This window comes from Lithobates pipiens, unplaced genomic scaffold (genome assembly GCF_037356315.1).
Source record: "Lithobates pipiens isolate NorthernLeopardFrog02 unplaced genomic scaffold, aLitPip1_a1.2 Scaffold_1, whole genome shotgun sequence".
NCBI classification, from domain to species: Eukaryota; Metazoa; Chordata; class Amphibia; order Anura; family Ranidae; genus Lithobates; species Lithobates pipiens.
In genome coordinates, this window is record NW_027507685.1 from 14,258,625 (window position 1) to 14,280,133 (window position 21,509).

A 21,509-nucleotide genomic window follows, 5' to 3' on the forward strand; every position below is an offset into this window, starting at 1 on the left:
CTCCATAGAACACCGGCAGTGAGCTGTAACTTTGACTTTGTCCCACATGTATATGGACCGTTTGTTTTGTTTATGCTGAAGAAAGATACTTTGCTTTGCCTGTTTTAAAGAAACAAAGACTGTTTTGCTTTTACCAACATGGCTGGGTGGTGATGTCATAGTTGCCTACTTGAATTTGCAACATTATTGATATTACATTTTTCTTTACATTTCATGTTGTATTTTGACTATGATTGAGGCAACTAAAAGCTAAATCTTTCAGATCATGTTTCATTGTACACCCGTATATCTGGGGTGTAACATTGTAACATGGAGCATGTTCAGAGTCCACAGCCCCTATCCGCAAACAGTCCGACTTACAGAATCCAAAGGTTCTTCTATCTGCTGGCTCCTATCAAAACTGATTTTGGCATGGCATGTGTGTGGCTCAGCCTGCACAACCACGTCATTCATTCACAGAGGGCTGAGAACAATAAAACTACAGGTCCTATCTGTCACCATGGCAGGGTGACTGAAGATCTCAACGAAGCACAAGTGTGGTGATGTCAGCATACTTGTAGTCAATTGATACCTCCTGTAGCTCAGTCACTGAAAGTTGGTACAGAATTAATGCACATTTTATAGGTTAATCTATTACTTTTCTTTGCAAAAGAGGAATTCTCCTTAATATGCAATTCAGGTTACAGCAGTGATTTTCAAACTGTGCCGCGTGAGATTTGCAGATGTGCTCTGGGAGTTTTGAAAAATATTTAAAATGGCTAGCATTTTGGATCCTTGAACATATCGAAAAATTAAATGGAAAATTATTGTTGCAAAAGTTAAAACAGAAACATATATAAAAAAACGCAATCTCTGTTGGTCTGTCATTCATTGGTTCCTTTTGTAAACACGAGACTTGTGCACGATCTCAGGAAAACATGATCGCTCTAATTATATTATAATAATAGAGACCGTTCCATTTGTTTGTTCCATTTGTTGACTTTGGAGCCACGCTTCAACATGATTCGCTCTTAAAAGCAGGCACATCCTTCACATTAAATTTATAATGAAATATATATGTAAAAATAAATAAGTTCTTCACCACAAAAATTGTTAAATCTTTCCAGGTGTTAGTTTTTTTTGGTGTACTGCAATGCAAAAAAGTTTGAGAAACACTGGGTTAAATAAAATGCATAGGCAACAGCCATCATATATTTTACTTGAGTATATTATTCACTTACTTAATGTTTATAATCACCTGCTGAATATTATCCAAACTAGGAACATCATGTGTGGAGGGCTAAGCTCAACAATTTCAGAAACTTGTTCCTGTTTAAACTGAACTATGATTTAATAACAACCCATTCACACCACTGCGCTGCAGTAAAGCACATGGTATGCACATTACACATGTTGGGGTACTGCGGTGCCATTAATTTTGGATGGCACCCAAACACACCTCCACAACACACAATAGAGCACTATCATGCATTGTGGTACACTACCAAAAATGAAGCAGATGCAGTTTAAGGTTCATAGTGAGACATTACACAACCCATGTAAGCATGCGATATAAAGCGTGAAGTATAGTGACTGGTTAAAGGGAGGAGTATGTATGAGTATTCTACATTTTTCTGAGAGGGGGAAAAATAGGAAGGCAATGGACAATATACAGCATATATTGCCCATTCCTGTAACCTACATTTTCTATCCTTTCCATGTGTGTATAAACAGGTGCATGTCCTGTGAGCCAGGTGTAGGAGACTGGAAGGCTCCAATCTGCCATGCAAACAAATCCACTGCACTCCCTGGTTTCTGTATTTGCAATGTATAAATCTATACAAAGCCACACCTTAAGCCCCGTACACACGAGAGAACTTATGTCCGACAGACTTCCGAAGGAGTTCTGCCGGAGTTCTGCCGGAGTTCCGACAGAGTTCTGACGGACTTTTCGACTGAGCGGACTTGGCCACACACAATCACACTAAACTCCGACGGATTCGAACGTGATGACGTACGACTGGACTCTAATAAGGAAGTTCATAGCCAGTAGCCAATAGCTGCCCTAGCGTCGGTTTTAGTCCGTCGGAATAGCATACACACGAGCAAATTTTTCGGAGGGACCGGGTCCGGCGGAGTTCCGTCGGAAAAATTTGAAGCATGTTCCATATTCTAAAGTCCGTCAGACTTTGGATGTTCAAAAGTCCGCTCGTGTGTATGCGGCATTAGAAGGTCTGGTCACAGACACAGTGTACAGAGCCAATCCAAATGGATCTGTACCACGTGTTGCTGACTAGGGATCGACCGATATGGTTTTTTTCTGTGCTGATGCGATATTTCAGCCACCTCTCCTGACCGATAGCTGATATTATTTTTTTTTTCTTTCCAATATTTTTATTCACATTTTTCCACGAAGAAAATACAATTTCAGTATCTGGCATCATAGAGACACAGAGGATAGCTGATATTATTTGACAATATTTTGTACATTTAAACTTTTCAAAAATAACACCAATTTTTTTGCACAAATCTGGTATAAACTGAGCATGTCAATGTTTATTAAAGTTAGACATGAGGGCTCGTACTTCACATGAAAATTGATCAGAGAAAAACACACACAGATTTAAAAATTGACATCTCTGTCTGTAGTGCACCATGATGTGATGAACGAGGTCTAAAAGTAAACAACTGGGAAAAATAAAGTGCTTGAAAAACAATAACTTCTTAAATGGCTTCCTAAAACATAGGAAAAGTATAACTGTTACTAGTGCATTGCACTGATTACATTTAAATCACAACTGCAGTGCAAAAAGCTAGACAGTGGACAGGACACACTGACACTACACTTTCTTCAATACTCTCAGTTAAAGCGGTTCTGCACCTAAAAAAAAAAATATTAAAAGCCAGCAGCTACTAATATTGCAGCTGCTGACTTTTAATAAAATGACACTTACCTGTCCCAGGGTCCAGCGATGTCGGCGGCAGATGACGAGCGATCACTCGTCTCGCTGCTGCCCCCGCCGCCATCCTCTGTCAGGGAATCGGGAAGTGAAGCATCGCGGCTTCACTGCCCGGTTCCCTACTGCGCATGCGCGAGTCGCGCTGCGCGTCTCTTCTGGTCCCCTGCTGTGTCCTGGGAACTGTGTGTTTCCCAGAACACAACGGGGGGGGGGGCGGGGCGTCTGCGGGGGTCTGCCCGGAAGTGGGTGCAGATACCTGGATTATCCAGGTAACTGCACCCCTCTCCCCCCTGAAAGGTGCCGATTGTGGCACCGGAGGGGGGGAGGGATCAGATTAGCGGAACTTCCCCTTTAGGGTGAAGAACCGCTTTAAGTAGAACAATATAGTGCAAAAAGCATAACATTTCAGCATGTTCACCCGTTAAACGGGTTCTGTTTTTTTTCATAAATTGCTGCCACTTCACTGAAAACACGCTCACTTGGTACAGATGAAGGAGGAAATGAAAGGTACCTTCTAGCATGAGAGGCTAGTCTTTTTTAGCGTGACTCATTTTCTTTCCACCACTGAAGAGGATCACCACTTCTTCTGTCAATTACTGGTTACTGCTGAATATGGCCACAATTCGACCACAATAAAGATTCTCTTCCAAACTTGACTTTTCTGCAGATACCTCCAGCAGCTCGTGTTGATCTTCTGTCAGCCATTGTTTTGTCATGGCCAATATCAGAGGAGAAAACATGATTCTTGTATCAAGGATCTAAAAGACATGCCAGCACAACATTTTTATTCTCTTCATGCTTCTGAAAGCATTTGGTGAGGCTGCCCCTCATGACCTGCCTGAGTGTTTTAATGCCACGTGTGTTGGGTCCTTCATTCTCTTGAAGAAGCATCTTCAGCACTCTCACACATGGGATGACAGATGACACCGATGAGTCGTAATGACTCACCTTTAGTGTCCCTTCCTCTATGGGAGGAGGGTCTCAATGACACTGGCTATAATGTCCCACTGATCAGCGGTAGGACAACTATATCCTCCATGTTCACCTGAATAGATGCTCAGAGCTCGCTTCTGTTCCAGCATTCTTTGCAGCATGTGAAGTGTTCAATTCCAATGTGTTGGAACAGCCGAATTAGGCTGATTTTGGGTAGGCAAAGGTCTGCCTGAATTCACCTCAGCCTGTGCATCTCTTCAGCATGCAAATTATATCTATCAAAGCTCTCTGGCTTGACAGACCCTCATTTACCAAAAGTTGCAGGGTGTGTGCCATGCAACTGAGGTCTGACACTTCAGCAAGCCTCATTCCTTTCACCACATTTGCACCGCTGTCACAAAGCACAAGCATCCCTCGGCTTTGTTTATTCCCCTGTCTTGAAACATGCCTAGAAACATTTCTCTAATGTACTCCCCAGTGTATGATCCTTGCTTCACCTTTGTATTCTACACCAATTGCCTTTTTGTCCATCCGCTTACAGTGAAGTGACATGTAAGACTCATTAGTGACTCTGTTTGTCCTGACCAGCAGTCAGTCTTGAATGAGAGTGAGTTGCCATCATTCTCTTGTTGCAGCATAGCCTTTACTTTCTCAACCACCTTTTGGGGAATCTTTCCCAGCAATTTTGGTTCGATAATACTTTTCACTCTTCAGTGGGTACCTTGGCTCAGCTATGGACATCAACTGCTGAAATCCAGAGTCAGACAGCAATGTAAATGGAGGGTTATCCGTAACTATCATCTCTGTGATTGCTTTGTCCAGCTGTTGTGATCTTCCACCCGAATTTAGCCACTTAGCTTTTTTCTGAAACATATTATTTATTGTTGTTTGGTGGGATTGTGGGATTGCACTTTGTGATTCAGTTTGTTTTCTCTCTGCTTCATTATGTAATTCAACATGATAAACTCTAAGCCCTTGTACACACGGTCAGACATTCCGATGGACAATGTCCGATAGGACTGCGTTGTTGGATAATCCGACAGTGTGTGGGCTCCATCAGACTGTTTCCGTCGGAGTATCCAGCTGGGCTATAAAATTTTCCGACAACACGATCTGATCGGACTTTGTCTGATCATGTGCAGAGAATTCCGATCGGACAAAGTGCCACGCATGCTCAGATCAAATTCCTAGACCAAAGCTATTGGCTACTAGCCTGAACGTAGTCCCGTCCTAACTAAATAATGTCATCACGTTAAGTACGATTTTCTGACAACTTTGTCTGACTGTGTGTATGCAACAGTTTCGGACAAAATCCGTCAGACCAAATCTCTAAAAAAAATAATTAAATAAAATAAATTTGGGTCCAGTGTTGCATGCTCAAGTAATTGTCAGTCAAGTATTTTTAACATCAGTGGACTTTTGTTGGAGTTTCTTTTTAGTAGGTACTGGTATGAGATAAGTTTAAATTGAAATAGATAATCAAACTACAACTGTGTTGTTGCCTAAGGCCGCGTACACACGGGCGGATTGTCTGGCCAACTAAGTTCGTCAGACAATCCGACAGACAGTCCGTCCAACTTTCGAATGAACGGACTTGACCACACACGATGAACAGACAGTCCGCCGAAAGCTTGCGCGATGACGTGTACGGCACGTACGACGGGACTAGAAATTCGACCTCCAATACACTGCAATGCAACCTTCGGCGTGTAAATCCTTTCTGGGCATGCGTCATACTTAGTCCGTCCAACTTGCCTACACACGAGCGGACTGTCCGCTGAAACCAAGTTTGGACGGACAAAATTACGGAAATTCCGAAAGACTTAGTCCGCCAGACTGTCCGCTGAAAAAGTCCGCTGAAGCCCACACACGAGCGGATTGTCCGCTGAAACACGTTTCAGCGGACTAAGTTGGGCAGACAATCCGCCCGTGTGTACGCGGCCTAAGGTTTAAAAAGTTGCTGCAGGTAACTTGAGAAAACAACATGTGGTTTCTAAGGCACGGGTGATTAATATAAAGGCTCACAGCACAGACACAAAATGCTACTTTATTGAGCATCATAGCATTTTCCAATGTATCTGTTTCCCAGATATCAAGTTACAACAGAGCAGATAATTTTGTGCACCCCATTAACCCTTTCACTCATTCGGAGTAACCGGGTAAACACTAGTCACCTGTATACCCTGTAACCGTATTATCTAGTAGTGTGAGCATCGTGGTCCAAATAATTCTCCATATGTTGGATGCTGAACACAAAATTAACAAACCTGAAAGAGTAATATATATTGCCATTTACTAAAATATAATAACTGTGTTATTCCAGAAAAGCAAGTGTTTCCTAACCATTGCTTGTAAATCGACTTGAGGGTTCCAGTCTGAATCGTACAAAATCACCACATCAGCAGTTGCCAAATTTATTCCAAGGCCTCCGGCACGGGTACTCAGCATAAAGATGAATTTTCTGCTGTTAGGTGCATTAAATCTTTCTATGGCTTCCTGGTAATAAAATAATTATAAACATATTAGTTATGTTCTTAAACATTGCATATGTTTAACTTTGTGCAATAATTCCTAGAAACTTGAAAGAATATCTTTGCATATAATGATTATATTTTTAAGACCTTCAGTTATTTATTAACATAGATCCTTGATTCAAAATGTCTGAAACAGTAATTTTAATTTCTCCTCACCAAAGAACCTTTAACATACTCATAAGATATAAGATACTCTGCTCCTAAAATTTTCAAAATCTTTCTGTCAAAATCACCTGGATTTTTCAACAAACACTTGGGAAAGTTTTACTTAAATGCCAAGAGAAATATGGGCATCCAGTACAACCACTGGGCTTTCTGCCTTATGGAAAGGATCATATTGAAACCAACAGCTACTCCCATTAATTTTCCAATCTGCTCTAAAAACAAGATTGATAAATTGCTAGAATTGACCAAGATATTGGTTCATTTGGACACTGATTATCGATCTCCATGTCTGCTGAGTGCATGAATATTTATAAACCAGGTTTGTGTAAAACTGAGAACTCCAGCATCACCTGTATGTCTGTTCAGCATAAAATCTTTCTCTTGAAGTCCATTGAGGAACACAAGAAATAAGGAATTCTGAAACTGCAGGAGTTATACTTGCCACCTACAAAAGGTTTGGACACTGGCAAACAGAGAAAAAAAAACACTGAACACCTTCCCTATTATAAGTCCACCTCTAACCATTATGACTCAGTTTTGCTCACAAGCTTTACATAAGACCTATAAACACAGAGGGGTGGGACCTGTGTCCCCCCAAAGGACTTGGAGAAAAGGATTTTACGGTAGGTAGAACAAAAATCGTGTTTTCTTTATCATGCATTGAGAGACACAGGGATTCAGAAATTCAAATAGAAACTGCCTGCATTTCTCATCTCAAGTTCAGCCTCCCAATTGGCAAAACAGAGACTAAGGGTCAACGAGAGAAGCAAAAGCAATGTAAAGGGGGCAGGCTACCATTATCCCACTAGTTCCTCAATGGGAAGGAGAGGGGAGTACTGTGACCCTTAGGGAAGAATCCACTAACCCAGACGGTACACAGGAAGGATCTACTCTTGTCAGCCTTGCTTGCTGGTGACTGATAGTTACACTAGCCATCTGTAAGGCTTCAATCTGTGGAATCCTGCAGGAGTTGGGTCCTTCAGGAGAATTCTGGCTGCTGTCTACTGGAGGCACCTTCATGCTGTAGACTTGCTAAAGGTATTAGCAGATCTCTAGTTTCTGAACCTCAGGTCTGAGTGAGAGTTAGACTCAGAGGATCTGTGAGCATGCTTTGTCAAAGACTTTGTCAAGTGCTGGTCCACAGACACGACATATCTCAAAGGGGTGACAAATTAGCTGTTCCTTAGATGCCTCATTAATGTCCCACACATTTAGCCAGAGCACCCTATGCATTTGTATAGACATCATTCCTATGCAGGAAACAAGTTCTGAGGAGTGTAATAAACTGTAACAGTAAAACTCAAGGCTCCAGACATTTACAGTACTTCATATCACTTCAACGGTGGAAGGATCTTCCCTAGGGAGTTCATTCCATACTGACAAGCTCTGACATCAGAATTACCTCCAACACAGGACAGGGGGCTAAACCAGTTAACTCAGACTGGAATCAAAGCTAAGAATTCAACTTCCTGTCAGTGCTTCAGAAGTAGCAGCAAGATGGTCTTAGCAGCAATCTCTTAGTTGCAGTGGTGCATAAGTGAAAAAATATCTATGGTGTACCGAGTATCTTGACTAAAGAAAAAATAAAATAAAAACAAAAAAGTCTAGTAAAAATATAATTAGATTTATTTCTCAGCAGAACTGATTCAAAGGCATTCAACCTAGGAACTCCCAGGAAACTAGCAAAAATGTAGACATAATAGACAGAGGTGGGGTTACAAAGGGAATAACCCTTAACTTTCTTTATTTGCCAGTCGCCAAACCCAAGTGATTGTAAAGGTACATAAAAAAAAAAAAAACAACAAACATGTCTATACTTACCTGCCCAGTGCAATGGAATTGCACAGAGCAGCCGCAAACCTCCTCTTTTTTAGGCCCCCTGCCAGCACTCCTGGCCTCTCCCCCCTATCCAGTGCCCTCACAGACAGCACTGACTCAGGCCCACCCCCCCCGGTGTTCCAGCAAAGCCAGCAAGACCTGGAAGTGAGGTAAGACAAGAGCTGCAGACATGCACGGCGCTGGATCAAATGAGGGCTCAGGTAAGAAAAAAGGAAGGGGGGTGCTGACACCTAAACATTTTTTTAACCTTAATGCAAGGAATACAATAAAGACTTTTATGCACACTGGGCATAGAAAATTTGACCTATACAGATGTTTGGCATTTTTTTCTTTTAGTCTGTAGAAACAACTCTGTTATCCTAGGCATCCATGCGCATTTGGGCATTTACAAGCATATTTGAAGAGGAGGGGTTAAAGGTTGGAAAAAAAAAATCACAACTGCATTTTTGAGAGGGGCTTTTGCGCAGAAAAAAAATTTGTGTTTTGAGGTATAGATTGATTATAGTGAAAAAGAAGAGCAGGGGGGAATGTTTTGGAAAAAAAGCTAATAAACACAAATGCACATAAACACATGTGCAATACAAGCCAATGTGAGTGTTTTTTATGTCTCTTTTTTTCTGCCAGAGGCTCTGGCATTGTTTCAGGCACCTAGTGTACATGGACCCTAATTCCTGTGTCCCTCATTGGATGATAAAGGAAACTCATTAGTGGGAATGCTTCAGCAGTCCCACTATTGTTATTAGTTTTTTTATTTATTTTTATTAGTGGGAATGCTTCAGCAGTCCCACTATTGTTTTCATTTTTATTTATTTTTAATTGTAATTTTATTCCGTACGTTTTTTGGCTCAGCGTAATTTCTGCATACTTTCAGCTATTAAAACCATTCAACAATGTTCAGCTCTTTCAGCTAATGATGGAACTTCTTCAACTTTTTTTCTACTATTTATACTTTTTAAAATATTAAGCTTTTTAATACTTTTTGTTAACATTGAAGTGTATAAGAGCATGCTTCAAATGATTAAAATCTTCTTCCGCTCCCAAAAGTTTCAGCTCCTTCATACTTTCACCTACAGGCGCCAAACAAACTTTAAAATGTTCACAAAATATTCAGCTATCTGACTATTTTTTTAAGTTTTCTATCTTTTACAGTTTTTGTGAAAAAGTAATTTAAGTTTAGTGATCATTTCAGGAAATGTTATCGATTAAACAGAGTGTGTATTGGGCTGCTTAGAGTGGATAATGTCATAGCTAGAGCACAGAGCCTTAAAAAAATAATATCTTAGTTCCTTCTCTATAAATTGCTCTCACACCCACAAGATCTACTTGGCATACACATATTATACATCAAAACATGGGTATTTTTGTCTAGTTTCAGGCACTGTGATACGCCTTTTACTTTTGGCTGGTTGAGCTTCCAAATGGCAAGAGTTCTACACTTTCTTCCATTGACTGTCCTGTATAAAATTCTTCCCATTTCCCAGCGAAACGCACAGCCAACTTCTTATTTAAATCGCTGACCTGCCCACATTTTTAGGTTTATCAACATAAATTTTATACTAATACGTTCACAAAGGTGAAGTCACTGTTTCGATAGCATGTACAGTTGTGGAATTATTGAGGCTTGTTTGAAGGGTTCTCTCACACTGTCTCTCACTGATTAGGTGTGGGGATAAATGATCAAAAAGCTTTTTTAAAAAAACCTTTAAATATTCCACATCTTTGATACATTAGTGGTGTTAAACTTTTTTTTATGAAATTCATGTTTATTTTAAAACCATTCCTCTTTTTCCAACTATTCTACCTTCTTCAACGGATTTAAGCTATTCATTCAGTTAGCTTTAGCAATTCACCCATTCAGAATTCCAAAGCATTTTCCCCAGGAAATGCATTTTCTAGTTATACAGTATAATTGACACCATTGGGCTTGTTCTATGACCTTTAAATTGCCTTTACCCTTCATTTTTTGCTGGAACACAGGGATCTATAACTTCCTTTGTTCAAGGTCAAGGCACTCTATTTATTATATAGTGCCTTGCAGATGGACATTTATATTGACTATACCATAGTCCTCGCTGTATTGTGTTGCTACATTGTAATGTGACTCATTTATGAATACATTAGAAAACCCATGTTGTTCTGATGAAATCAACCCTGTGCTAGTAAAACCCATTCTTATAAATAGACAAACACATTTTAATGTTAACTAAGGCTAGCTTGGAAGCATAGATTTTATCTAATGCATAAAAGCACCTCAAGTGAAGCAAAAGACCTATGTGCTCTGCATTACACATTTGGCTCACTATAATCAAACATGGGTAAGTTAATTGCCCTGCATTATAATAAAGTGAACAAGGACATCACTAAATGTCTATGTTAAGACAGCAGACCTTGTTGAAACCTATTGCTAAGGTGACAAGCTACTCTATTTCCCAGTACCCATATTATTTTTGTGCACTATATTTAAATCTAACAAAAGCATTATTTTGATAAACAGCAACAGCCACTTCTCACCAGATACTGCTTGCAATATACTGCTTGCAATTGCTATTTAGACATGTTTTCAGATATAGTTAAGAAAGTGCACATAACTGCAGATTGAAAGAATTGTATGAAGCCTACAAAAATGTTTGATCACTATTTTTAGGTCCAAGATGGTAATTTATCCAAAAGGGACATATCTTGTATATACAGTATATATCAGTGGATGGCGTAAAATGCATTTACCCATAATCCAATTCTTAACAAAGCAAGTACATATTTATAAGCATAAAAACATGAATTACAATCTAAGGCCGCGTACACACGGGCGGATTGTCTGGCCAACTAAGTCCGTCAGACAATCCGACAGACAGTCTGTCCTACTTTTGAATGAACGGACTTGACCACACACGACGAACAGACAGTCCGCTGAAAGCTTGCGCGATGACGTGTACGGCACGTACGACGGGACTAGAAATACGACGTCCAATACACTGCAATGCAACCTTCGGCCGAGTAAATCCTTTCGGAGCATGCGCCATACTTAGTCCGTCCAACTAGCCTACTCACGAGCGGACTGTCCGCTGAAACCAAGTTTGGACGGACAATATTACCGAAATTCCGAAAGACTTAGTCCGCCAGACTGTCCGCTGAAAAAGTCCGCTGAAGCCCACACACGAGCGGATTGTCCGCTGAAACACGTTTCAGCGGACCAAGTCCGTCAGACAGTCCGCCCGTGTGTACGCGGCCTTAGCATGACTGTTTACGGTGCAGACAAATGTGATTTCTCTATATGTTTAAATTATGAACTCTGGGGCGTGGCCTGGACATGGCGGCGTAGAGACGTGCTTTGCCTGAGCTCCCGGCCGTCTCCCACCTTTCCTGTGGACGTTTGCAGACTACCGCACTATGCCATCCTCAAAAAAGCGGGCAGCGCTACGGAAAAGCATACCCGCTAAGCTGACTCTTCCCACGCCGCAGTCCGGTGACATTGAACGGCTTTTTCAGCTTTCTCAGCTCCGCTCCCCGGGCCCTGTCATGGCGGCACCACGTGACCGCGGCAGTGAAGGCCGCGCGGACTGCGCCTCGACGGACCTCGACCACGATGCCTCCACTTCGGATCCTCTACCGGACACCCCATCGACTTTCCTCCGGGAAGTTCCTGCTACCCAGCCAGTGGCGGTGCCGATGCTGCACATGGATGAGGAGCTTCGTTCGCTCTTGCAATCCCTCCCTACTAAATCGGACATCACCTCGCTTATTGGAGCGGTGGAAGCTGCTCACCGTAAAGAGATCGCTCTCGTCCGCGAAGAGGTGAAGGCCCTCAACACCAGAGTGACTGGGGGCGAGACGTCCTTGGCGGTGTTAACGGAACGGGTGGCGGCTTTGGAGGACGTTCGGAACACCCAGGCGAGCGCTTTACTGGTGCAGCAGCTGAGGCTGGAGTAATTCGAGGATCGTAGCCGTAGGAACAACCTGCGGCTGCGGGGTCTCCCAGAGGCGACGGGGCCGGAGGATCTAACGGACACGGTGGCGGCGATATTCCGGAGCATTCCGGGTATTGACCTACCGCCTCGCCTGGAGTTTGATAGGGTTCATAGAGCCCTGGGCCCCCGACCATCCGACCCCGACAGGCCGCGCGATGTAGTCTGCCGCCTGCACCATTACCAACACAAAGAGGAGGTCCTGCGGAAGGCCTGGGAGGCCCCCACCGTGGAGCTTGATGGTGTGGAGCTCAAAATTTTACCGGACATATCCCGAGCGACGCTGCAGAGAAGAGCCCTGTTAAAGCCTCTGCTGGAGCTGGCCCGACGCAGAGGGGCGACTTACCGCTGGGGCTACCCCTTGTCGGTCACGTTCAGAAAGGACCAGCGGTTTTTCACGCTTCGCCATCCTAGCTCCTTGCCAGACCTGTTTGCCTTTTTAGAAGCGGACCCCATCACCCTTCCGGATTGGCTGGCTCCTCTGCCCCGCGGCCAGGGTACAGATGCAGGTCCTGGACACCGGGGTGGCCTGCCACCCAGACAACAGAGAGGCCGTCGGAGGCCCAGAGCGTTCTCTCCGGAGATTTCCCGGGAACCCTGAGGTAACTTATTTTTTTTTCCTTTGAACTGCGCCCTCTCCCTCCTCCCCTTTACCGCGGTTGATGCCGCTGACACCCGGGACGGCCTGTCCACCTCTGTTCCCCTGGTGGCCGGCTGCGTTTGGACAGCTCTCCCTTGTTTAATGATCACCACTGTGATGGCTGCTGTGGCATCCCCCATCCGCCTCCCTGGGCCACACACTGTTGCGGTGGTCTACCGCCTCTGCCCGAACTGCTGTGCGGCTTTCCCCCTTGCGGCTGTACAAGTTTTTGCCCGTGACTTTTCCGGAGTGTTACTTGACCCTGCAGGGACCTTTCTGCCTCCTGTTTTGACTCTTGGAGTCCCTTGCGGGACCTAGACCATACTGTGCTCTGGCCTGCGGAGGTATTCCCCCGCACCGTATGTCGTTTCATTCTTTCTGGGCTGTTGGCGGGTTCCTCTGCTCCCCCCCCCCCTGTTGTTTTGCCCTCTGCTACCCGATCACACCTGTTCTCTGTGGCCTACAATGGAAGTACCTGCCCGCCCTCCTGGGAGTAGTGGGTGCACTATTATTTCTGTGACGGCTTGGAGATCGTAAGGAGCTGTTGCTCCGAAGTGGATTGTATGCCTTGTTGGTGGAGACTCTGGGACTTGTGGGGGGTGGGTGGGGTGCGGGTAGATCTCCCCCTGATGTGCCTGTGGAGCCACCCTCCCGGAGATGTTTGGTGACCGTTGCTCCACCCTTGGTTAATGGTTCTGGGAATTGGGTAGGGTAAGGGTGGAGATCGTTTGCAGAGAAGGAAGGGGCTGAGGTTGGGTCTCCTGTGGTGGGGCGGGGTGACTGGTATGTGGCACCCATTTTCTGGGGGTGGAGGTGGGAGGGAGTGGTTCGGTAGGTGCCCGTACATGGGCGCTCTGTGAATGGTGCGCGATCTCAGTACCTGGCTGTGAATGAGTGTGGCCTGAGTCGTGCGCCATCTGGGTTTGATTAACCTTTATAGCTAATGTAAGTCCTCAACTGTTTTTCTGACCTTGCTATCTGCTCACTGGTTAAATGTAGAACATTTGCTATTTTGCCGTTTTATTTTGTTTTGTTTATTTTCTCTGTGTTTACTTGGGCTTTTTTCTTTCCTTGTTTTGTGTATAATTTTATCCGCAGATGTGCATTGTGCTATAGTGATATTGCAAGGTGGGTGGCGGGTTTAGGGAGCTGTTCCCTGCGCTACCTGCCCGGTTCATTCCTCCCCGTAGGCTGGCGCGTTTTGCTAGAGGGTAGGATGTGCCCTCGACGCATTGTGTGCACATAACTGATTTAGTTTCTACTGGAGACGCAGGGCGTTAGGCCCGGTTTCCGAACACAGTTACCCTTCTTCGCTTTCTTGTCTTTTCTTTCTTTCCTGTCTGTTCCTTCCTTTTCCCCCCCTTCCCCTCTGTCTTTTCCCTGCCCTCACCCTACCTCCCCTCCGTCTCCCTCGCGCCCCCTCCTGCTCCCCTTCCCCAATTTTGGCCCCGTCTCGCCTCCGCCTTTTATCGCTTAACGCGAAAGGCCTCAATACACCAGAAAAGCGACGTATTCTGCTGGCGGACCTGAAGAGGCTGCACACGGACATAGCCTTTATACAAGAAACACATTTTAAGTCCTGTGCGTTACCATACCTCCGTAATAGACACTACCCTTTTTCATACCACTCTATCAATCCGTCGGCCAAGTCCAAAGGGGTCTCCATCCTTCTATCTCACAAAGTCCCGTGGAAATGCCAGGATTCTCTGATAGACGCTGCCGGCCGTTATGTTTTCCTGAAGGGTCTCGTTGGCACGGTTCAAGTGACTCTGGCATCCATTTATGCACCTAATGAACTTCAGGCCACATTTGTGGAGGGAATTATGGAGAAACTGCAGGGCTTTAGAGCCGGTCAGTTACTGTTGGGTGGGGACTTTAATGTACCCTTAGTGCCATCTGTAGACACTTCGGCTGGTCGTACCTCCTTGCCGGTGAGTCAGCTTAAACGGGTTGCGAAGGCGCTACACAATTCCCAACTGATTGATGTCTGGAGACTACAGCACTCTAGCGAGCGAGACTACACTTTTTACTCCTCTGTACATAAGGTTTACACCCGCATTGACTACTTTATGATCCCTCACTCCCAACTACATGCGGTGGAGCACTCCTCCATCGGAACCAGGACTTGGTCGGATCACGCACCGATCTTTTTGACGTATCTTTTATCTGACACCCCGCCTCTGACGACCAGATTTTGGCGCCTCAATGAAAGCTTGCTGCAGACCCCAGAGGTTCTAGAAGATGTGACCGCAACCCTGCGCCACTACCTCCGGGAGAATGATCTACCGGATTGTGATCCGGGGGTGTTTTGGGAAGCCCATAAGGCTGTGGTTAGAGGGGTTCTTATCAAACATGGGGCACGGCTTAAACGGGAACGCACTGAACTTCTCGACCAACTCTTAGAAAAACTACATATCGCGGAAGCCCGACATAAACATGCCCCTACACACTCCTCTGACAACGATGTGCAATTTCTCCGGAAACAAGTAACAGACATTTTATATTACAGGGCTAAGGCAGCCATGCAATCCTGTCGTAAAATGGCCTACGAATCGGGTGACAAGTGCGGGAAACTGCTGGCGCGACTGATAAGAGACCGTAAACTTTTGACGTATGTTCCCCACGTTGTTGCGCCCGGGGGACGGAGAGCTACTTTGCCTCGAGATATCGCCCGGGAGTTCCGTGGTTTTTATTCCGATCTTTATGGTATCCAGGCCGACTCGCAATCGCGGTCGGCTATGGAGGATTGTATTGTGGCATCCCATATGCCCTCTATTTCCTCGGAGGCCAGAGCGGAGCTGGAGTCCCCGATAACCTTGATGGAGATTCATAAGGCTGTGGGGTCCATGAAGCCTGGGAAGGCCCCGGGACCGGACGGCTTTACCCTACAGTACTATAGAACGTTGTTAGATCTGCTGGGTCCGTCTATGCTCACGTTATTTAATGCCATAGGCTCGGGCAAGTGCTTTCCTAGAGACTTCTTGAGTGCCCATATTTCGGTGATACCCAAGGAAGGGAAGGATCCTGCATCCTGTGGTAGTTACCGGCCGATATCCCTTTTAAATATTGATTTAAAAATATATACTAAAATCCTAGCCACTAGGATAGCTGCCCATCTCCAACATTTGATCCACCTGGATCAGGTTGGCTTTATCCCCTCTAGAGAAGCCCGGGATAGCACCACGAAAGTGTTAAACCTGCTTCACGTAGCGACAACCACGAAAACCCCTTGTGTTCTATTGAACACTGACGCCGAGAAAGCCTTTGACCGTGTGAGCTGGTCATTCATGTTTGCAGTGCTCCGACATGTGGGGTTGGGGGAGAGAATGCTCAACTGCATAGCTGGTGTGTACTCCACGCCTACAGCCCAGGTTAAAGTTAATGGGACGCTTTCGACCCCCTTTGCAATAACTAATGGGACGCGGCAGGGATGCCCCTTATCCCCTCTTTTGTTTGCGTTATCCCTGGAACCCTTTCTGGCTACGGTCAGACTTAACCCTGATATCCAAGGGGTACAAGTGGGACGGTCACAGCATAAGATTTCAGCTTATGCTGACGATATGCTTTTTACACTGACCAATCCAGGGATATCGTTACCAAATTTGCTAAGGGAATTTGAGAGATATGGGAAGCTTTCCAATATGAAAATCAATTTCACCAAGTCAGAAGCTATGGGTCTCCTGTTGCCGCCCCGATTGCTGTCTGCTCTACAATCCTCCTTCCAATTTAAGTGGACATCTACCGCCCTGACTTACCTCGGGACTAAAATCCCCTCGGACCTGTCGGACCTCTTTGAAAAGAATTTCCCCCCCCTCCTTGCTGAGGTGAGGCTGCTTCTGGACTCATGGCGGAAGGGGCTCCATTCATGGTTTGGTAGGTGCAATCTATTGAAAATGTGCATTTTGCCCAAATTTTTGTACCTTTTTCAGGCGCTACCGATTAAGATTCCGCCCATGTACTTTAGACAGGTCCAGACCTTGTTTACTCGCTTCGTCTGGGCACAGAAGCGGCCTCGGGTACCTCGAGCCCAACTCTCTCTACCGAAATCCTATGGGGGGTTGGCACTTCCTGACGTTAAACAATACTACTCTGCTGTACACTTGGGTAGGATTCTGGATTGGGGTCGTAATCTTGATACTATACTATGGGCACAAATTGAACAACAACAGTGCCCCTTTCCGCTGAAGACGGCTCTCTGGTGCCTGGAGGCACTACCACGAGCGGTGCGGTCTCACCCCCTCATAGGTACCACGGTCTCTCAAGGCGCAAAGGCGGCGTTGCAATATTCTCTGACGACCACGGTGTCCCCGCTAACTCCGATCTTAGGTAACCCATGTTTTACACCTGGACTATCACGGGCATGTTTTCGACCGCTATGGGATTCCGGTCTTTTACTGGCCTCTCACTTTGTCAGGGGGGATGGCTGGACTTCCATCCCGGATCTTGTGGACCCTTCGGGCCCGTATGGTCTGCATTTTTGGAGCGCCTGCCGCCTGCATCATTTTCTCCATTCTCTCCCGAACCCTCTAGACTATACCAGACCGCTCACTACTTTTGAAGAATACTGTTCTGACACTGGACCGATCTCCCGAATCCTTTCTAAAATGTATGTGCTACTTAATACACCTACACAACCACCACACATCGCGAGTCTTGCTAAGTGGGAGGCAGACCTGGACCGCACTTTTACGCAATCACAGGTTAATAACATACTGCGCTTTGCTTTGCGATCCTCGCTCTGTACCAAAATACAGGAGACGAATTATAAAATTCTAGTACGGTGGTACCTGACGCCTAGTCGCCTCCACCTTATTTACCCAGACGCATCTGAGTACTGCTGGCGCTGTCGTGAGGGGCGAGGTACGATTTTTCACGTTTTTTGGTCCTGCCCTAAGCTTTCGGAGTTCTGGGCCGCAGTCCGGACCATATCCCAGAAATTTACCGAATGGCGAATCCCTAATGACCCGGCCTTTTTCTTACTACATGTTTCGGACATACCTCCTAAGGCATACGCACGATCGATTCTACGTCACTTAACGAATGCGGCCAAGTCCTGTATCCCCTTGCTATGGAAACAAGAGACGCCGCCTTCAGCGGCAATGTGGGTAAGGAGGGTGGAGGATATAAACAAAATGGAGGACCTGGTGCTTACAGCTCAGGAGCGGCAGGAGACGTATCGTAAGACTTGGTCCCTCTGGAATGTATTTGTGTATTCGGATGAGGGCAAAGCCTTTTTTGGCCGCTAATTTACCGCCCGCTGGGGTCTGAAGTACCGCGCAGGCGAGGGCAATCCCGCCCTACCCCCCCCCCCCTCCCCCTTTTTACCTTATTCCTTCCTTCCCCCCCCCCCCGCCCCTCCCTTCCTTTTCTCCCTTTTCTTTGTTACTTTCGCACTTTCCTTTCCATCTTCACTCTCTTTCTTGGCCGCAACTCCAAACATGCTTCCAATGATCTCGTGCCGAAGTGTTAATTCAGACTTCGGCGTAATTGCTTCTTAGGCAGTAGAGGGGACATATTGGCCGACCCTGGCCAGGGGGGTTTAGTCTCCGAGGCCAGCAGATAAATCATGGTTTCCTGATAGTCTAAGGGTTCCCTTGCCATTACTTATACCGCATGTTGATGAGGCTGCGACCTCTTTTGTCTCTTCTGCTACGTTTGATGTTATTTGTCTTGGGGTTCTCCCATTATATGTCTTTATTGTTCAAAATTCTAATAAACATTATATTTGTAAAAAAAAAATTATGAACTCTCTGCAGATTTGAAACTCATTTAACCAGCTTCACAGGTAAATTGGTCCATTAGGTATCACCGTGTATAAAGCACATATAGGATGCCAGAAAGGGCTGTCAAATCCTTTAATCAAGCTCTGTATATCTGCAGAAGAAAGGCATTTGATTTTACCTACAGAAGAAAAACAGCGCCAACCTAAGTGCAGTATTTTAGATCACAGGTATTTATTTGTAAAGTAGTACACTCACTCTCTATCGGAATGTTTCAGGCACATCACGTTTTATGTGTAAGAAAAGCTTTTGGGGGACATCACAGGGCTCCCGGGGAGAAGCGGTTCCTCTTTCAGCTGTTTCTTTCGTCCGGTGGCGCCGGTGGTTTCCAGCGTCTCACGGCCCGGTGTCGCAGCATCAGGGAGGTCCGTTCATTGGTCGTGCGGGGTCGCGCTGTGATGACGTCCGTTGCACGCATTCGGAGCATGCGTGCTCCTTCCTCAGGCATATCGACCACCATATTGGAAGTGGTCAAATAGGGAGAAGGCAGTTCTGATTGGTCCATCAGGTTAGGGTGCCACCCTCTGTGGGGCGGGGTTATTTCGGCCAGGGCCTGGTGTTAGTAGGCTATGTGTTGCAGGCTGGCTGCATATCATTGTGCGTGTACCTATGTAGAGGACTTGGTCATTGTGGAAAAACCTTTTTAGGAGTGGTATATTTGTGAAATAAAAAAGTTTTATTTATGAATATATGGGTAAAAAATAATATGGGTAAAAAATAATAATAATAGTAAAAAATTATAAAAGATGGAATTTTTATTATTAAAAGTAAGAGGATTTTTGCAAAGAAAAATAAAATAAAATAAAAATAAAAATAAAAATAAATATAAAAATAAAAATAAAAGTAAAAAAATAAAAATAAAAATAAACAGATGAAAATTATATGAGTAAAAATAAAAACAAAAATAAAACTGAGTATACACCTTATTATATAAAAAAGGGCAAAAAAGAGTCACCAAGGATGTATTTCTTTGAGGGATATTCGGACGTTAATTTTTCTAAAAAATATAGAGAAGTCGATAATATAAGAATCAATAATAAAGAAAGAAATTTTGTTTTAAAATTATATACATACACACATATATACATATATACACATACATATATATACAGTGGTGTGAAAAAGTGTTTGCCCCCTTCCTCATTTCCTGTTCCTTTGCATGTTTGTCACACTTAAGTGTTTCGGAACATCAAACCAATTTAAACAATAGTCAAGGACAACACAAGTAAACACAAAATGCAATTTGTAAATGAAGGTGTTTATTATTAAAGGTGAAAAAAAATCCAAACCATCATGGCCCTGTGTGAAAAAGTGATTGCCCCCTAAACCTAATAACTGGTTGGGCCACCCTTAGCAGCAACAACTGCAACCAAGCGTTTGCGATAACGTGCAATGAGGCTTTTACAGCGTCCTGGAGGAATTTTGGCCCACTCATCTTTGCAGAATTGTCCTAATTCAGTTACATTAGAGGGTTTTCGAGCATGAACTGCCTTTTTAAGGTCATACCACAACATCTCAATAGGATTCAGGTCAGGACTTTGGCTAGGCCACTCCAAAGTCTTCATTTTGTTTTTCTTCAGCCATTCGGTGGTGGACTTGCTGGTGTGTTTAGGATCATTGTCCTGCTGCAGAACCCAAGTTCGTTTCAGCTTGAGTACACGAACAGATGGTCGGACATTCTCCTTCAGGATCTCTTGGTAGACAGCAGAATTCATAGTTCCTTTTATCACGGCAAGTCTTCCAGGTCCTGAAGCAGCAAAACAGCCCCAGACCATCACACTACCACCACCATATTTTACTGTTGGTATAATGTTCTTTTTATGAAATGCAGTGTTCCTTCTACGCCAGATATACTTGGACACACACCTTCCAAAGAGTTCCACTTTTGTCTCATCGGTCCACAGAATGTTGTCCCAAAAGTCTTGGGGATCATCAAGATGTGTTGTGGAGAAACTGAGACGAGCTTTGATGTTCTTTTTGCTCAGCAGTGGTTTTCTCCTTGGAACTCTGCCATGCAGGCCATTTTTGCCCAGTCTTTTCCTGATGGTGGAGGCATGAACGCTGACCTTAACTGAGGCAAGTGAGGCCTGCAGTTCCTTGGACGTTGTTGTGGGGTCTTTTGTGACCTCTTGGATGAGTCGTCGCTGCGCTCTTGGGGTAATTTTGGGCGGCCGGCCACTCCTGGGAAGGTTCACCACTGTTCCATGTCTTCGCCATTTGTGGATAATGGCTCTCACTGTGGTTCGCTGGATTCCCAAAGCTTTGGAAATGGCTTTATAACCCTTTCCAGACTGATAGATCTCAATTACTTTCTTTCTCAATTGTTCCTGAATTTCTTTGGGTCTCGGCATGATGTGTAGCTTTTAAGGATCTTCTGGTGGACCTTACTGTGTCAAGCAGCTCCTATTTAAGTGATGCCTTGATTGTGAACAGGTGTGGCAATAATCAGGCCTGGGTGTGGCTAGAGAAATTGAACTCAGGTGTGGACAACCACAGTTATAGTATGTTTTAACAAGGGGGGCAATCACTTTTTCACACAGGGCCATGATGGTTTGGATTTTTTTTCACCTTTAATAATAAGCACCTTCATTTACAAATTGCATTTTGTGTTTACTTGTGTTGTCCTTGACTATTGTTTAAATTGGTTTGATGTTCCGAAACACTTAAGTGTGACAAACATGCAAAGGAACAGGAAATGAGGAAGGGGGCAAACACTT

At 44.6% G+C, this 21,509-nt stretch overlaps 1 protein-coding gene across 1 annotated transcript in view; it reads right to left on the reverse strand.

Annotated features, from left to right (window-relative positions):
- Positions 1-21,509, reverse strand: part of SMARCA1 (SNF2 related chromatin remodeling ATPase 1) — a 264,681-nt gene that overhangs the window by 129,559 nt on the left and 113,613 nt on the right. The window contains exon 13 of the mRNA XM_077478748.1: positions 6,216-6,368. Within this exon, the coding sequence (XP_077334874.1) occupies positions 6,216-6,368 (153 nt within the window). The remainder of the gene's footprint in view (positions 1-6,215; positions 6,369-21,509) is intronic.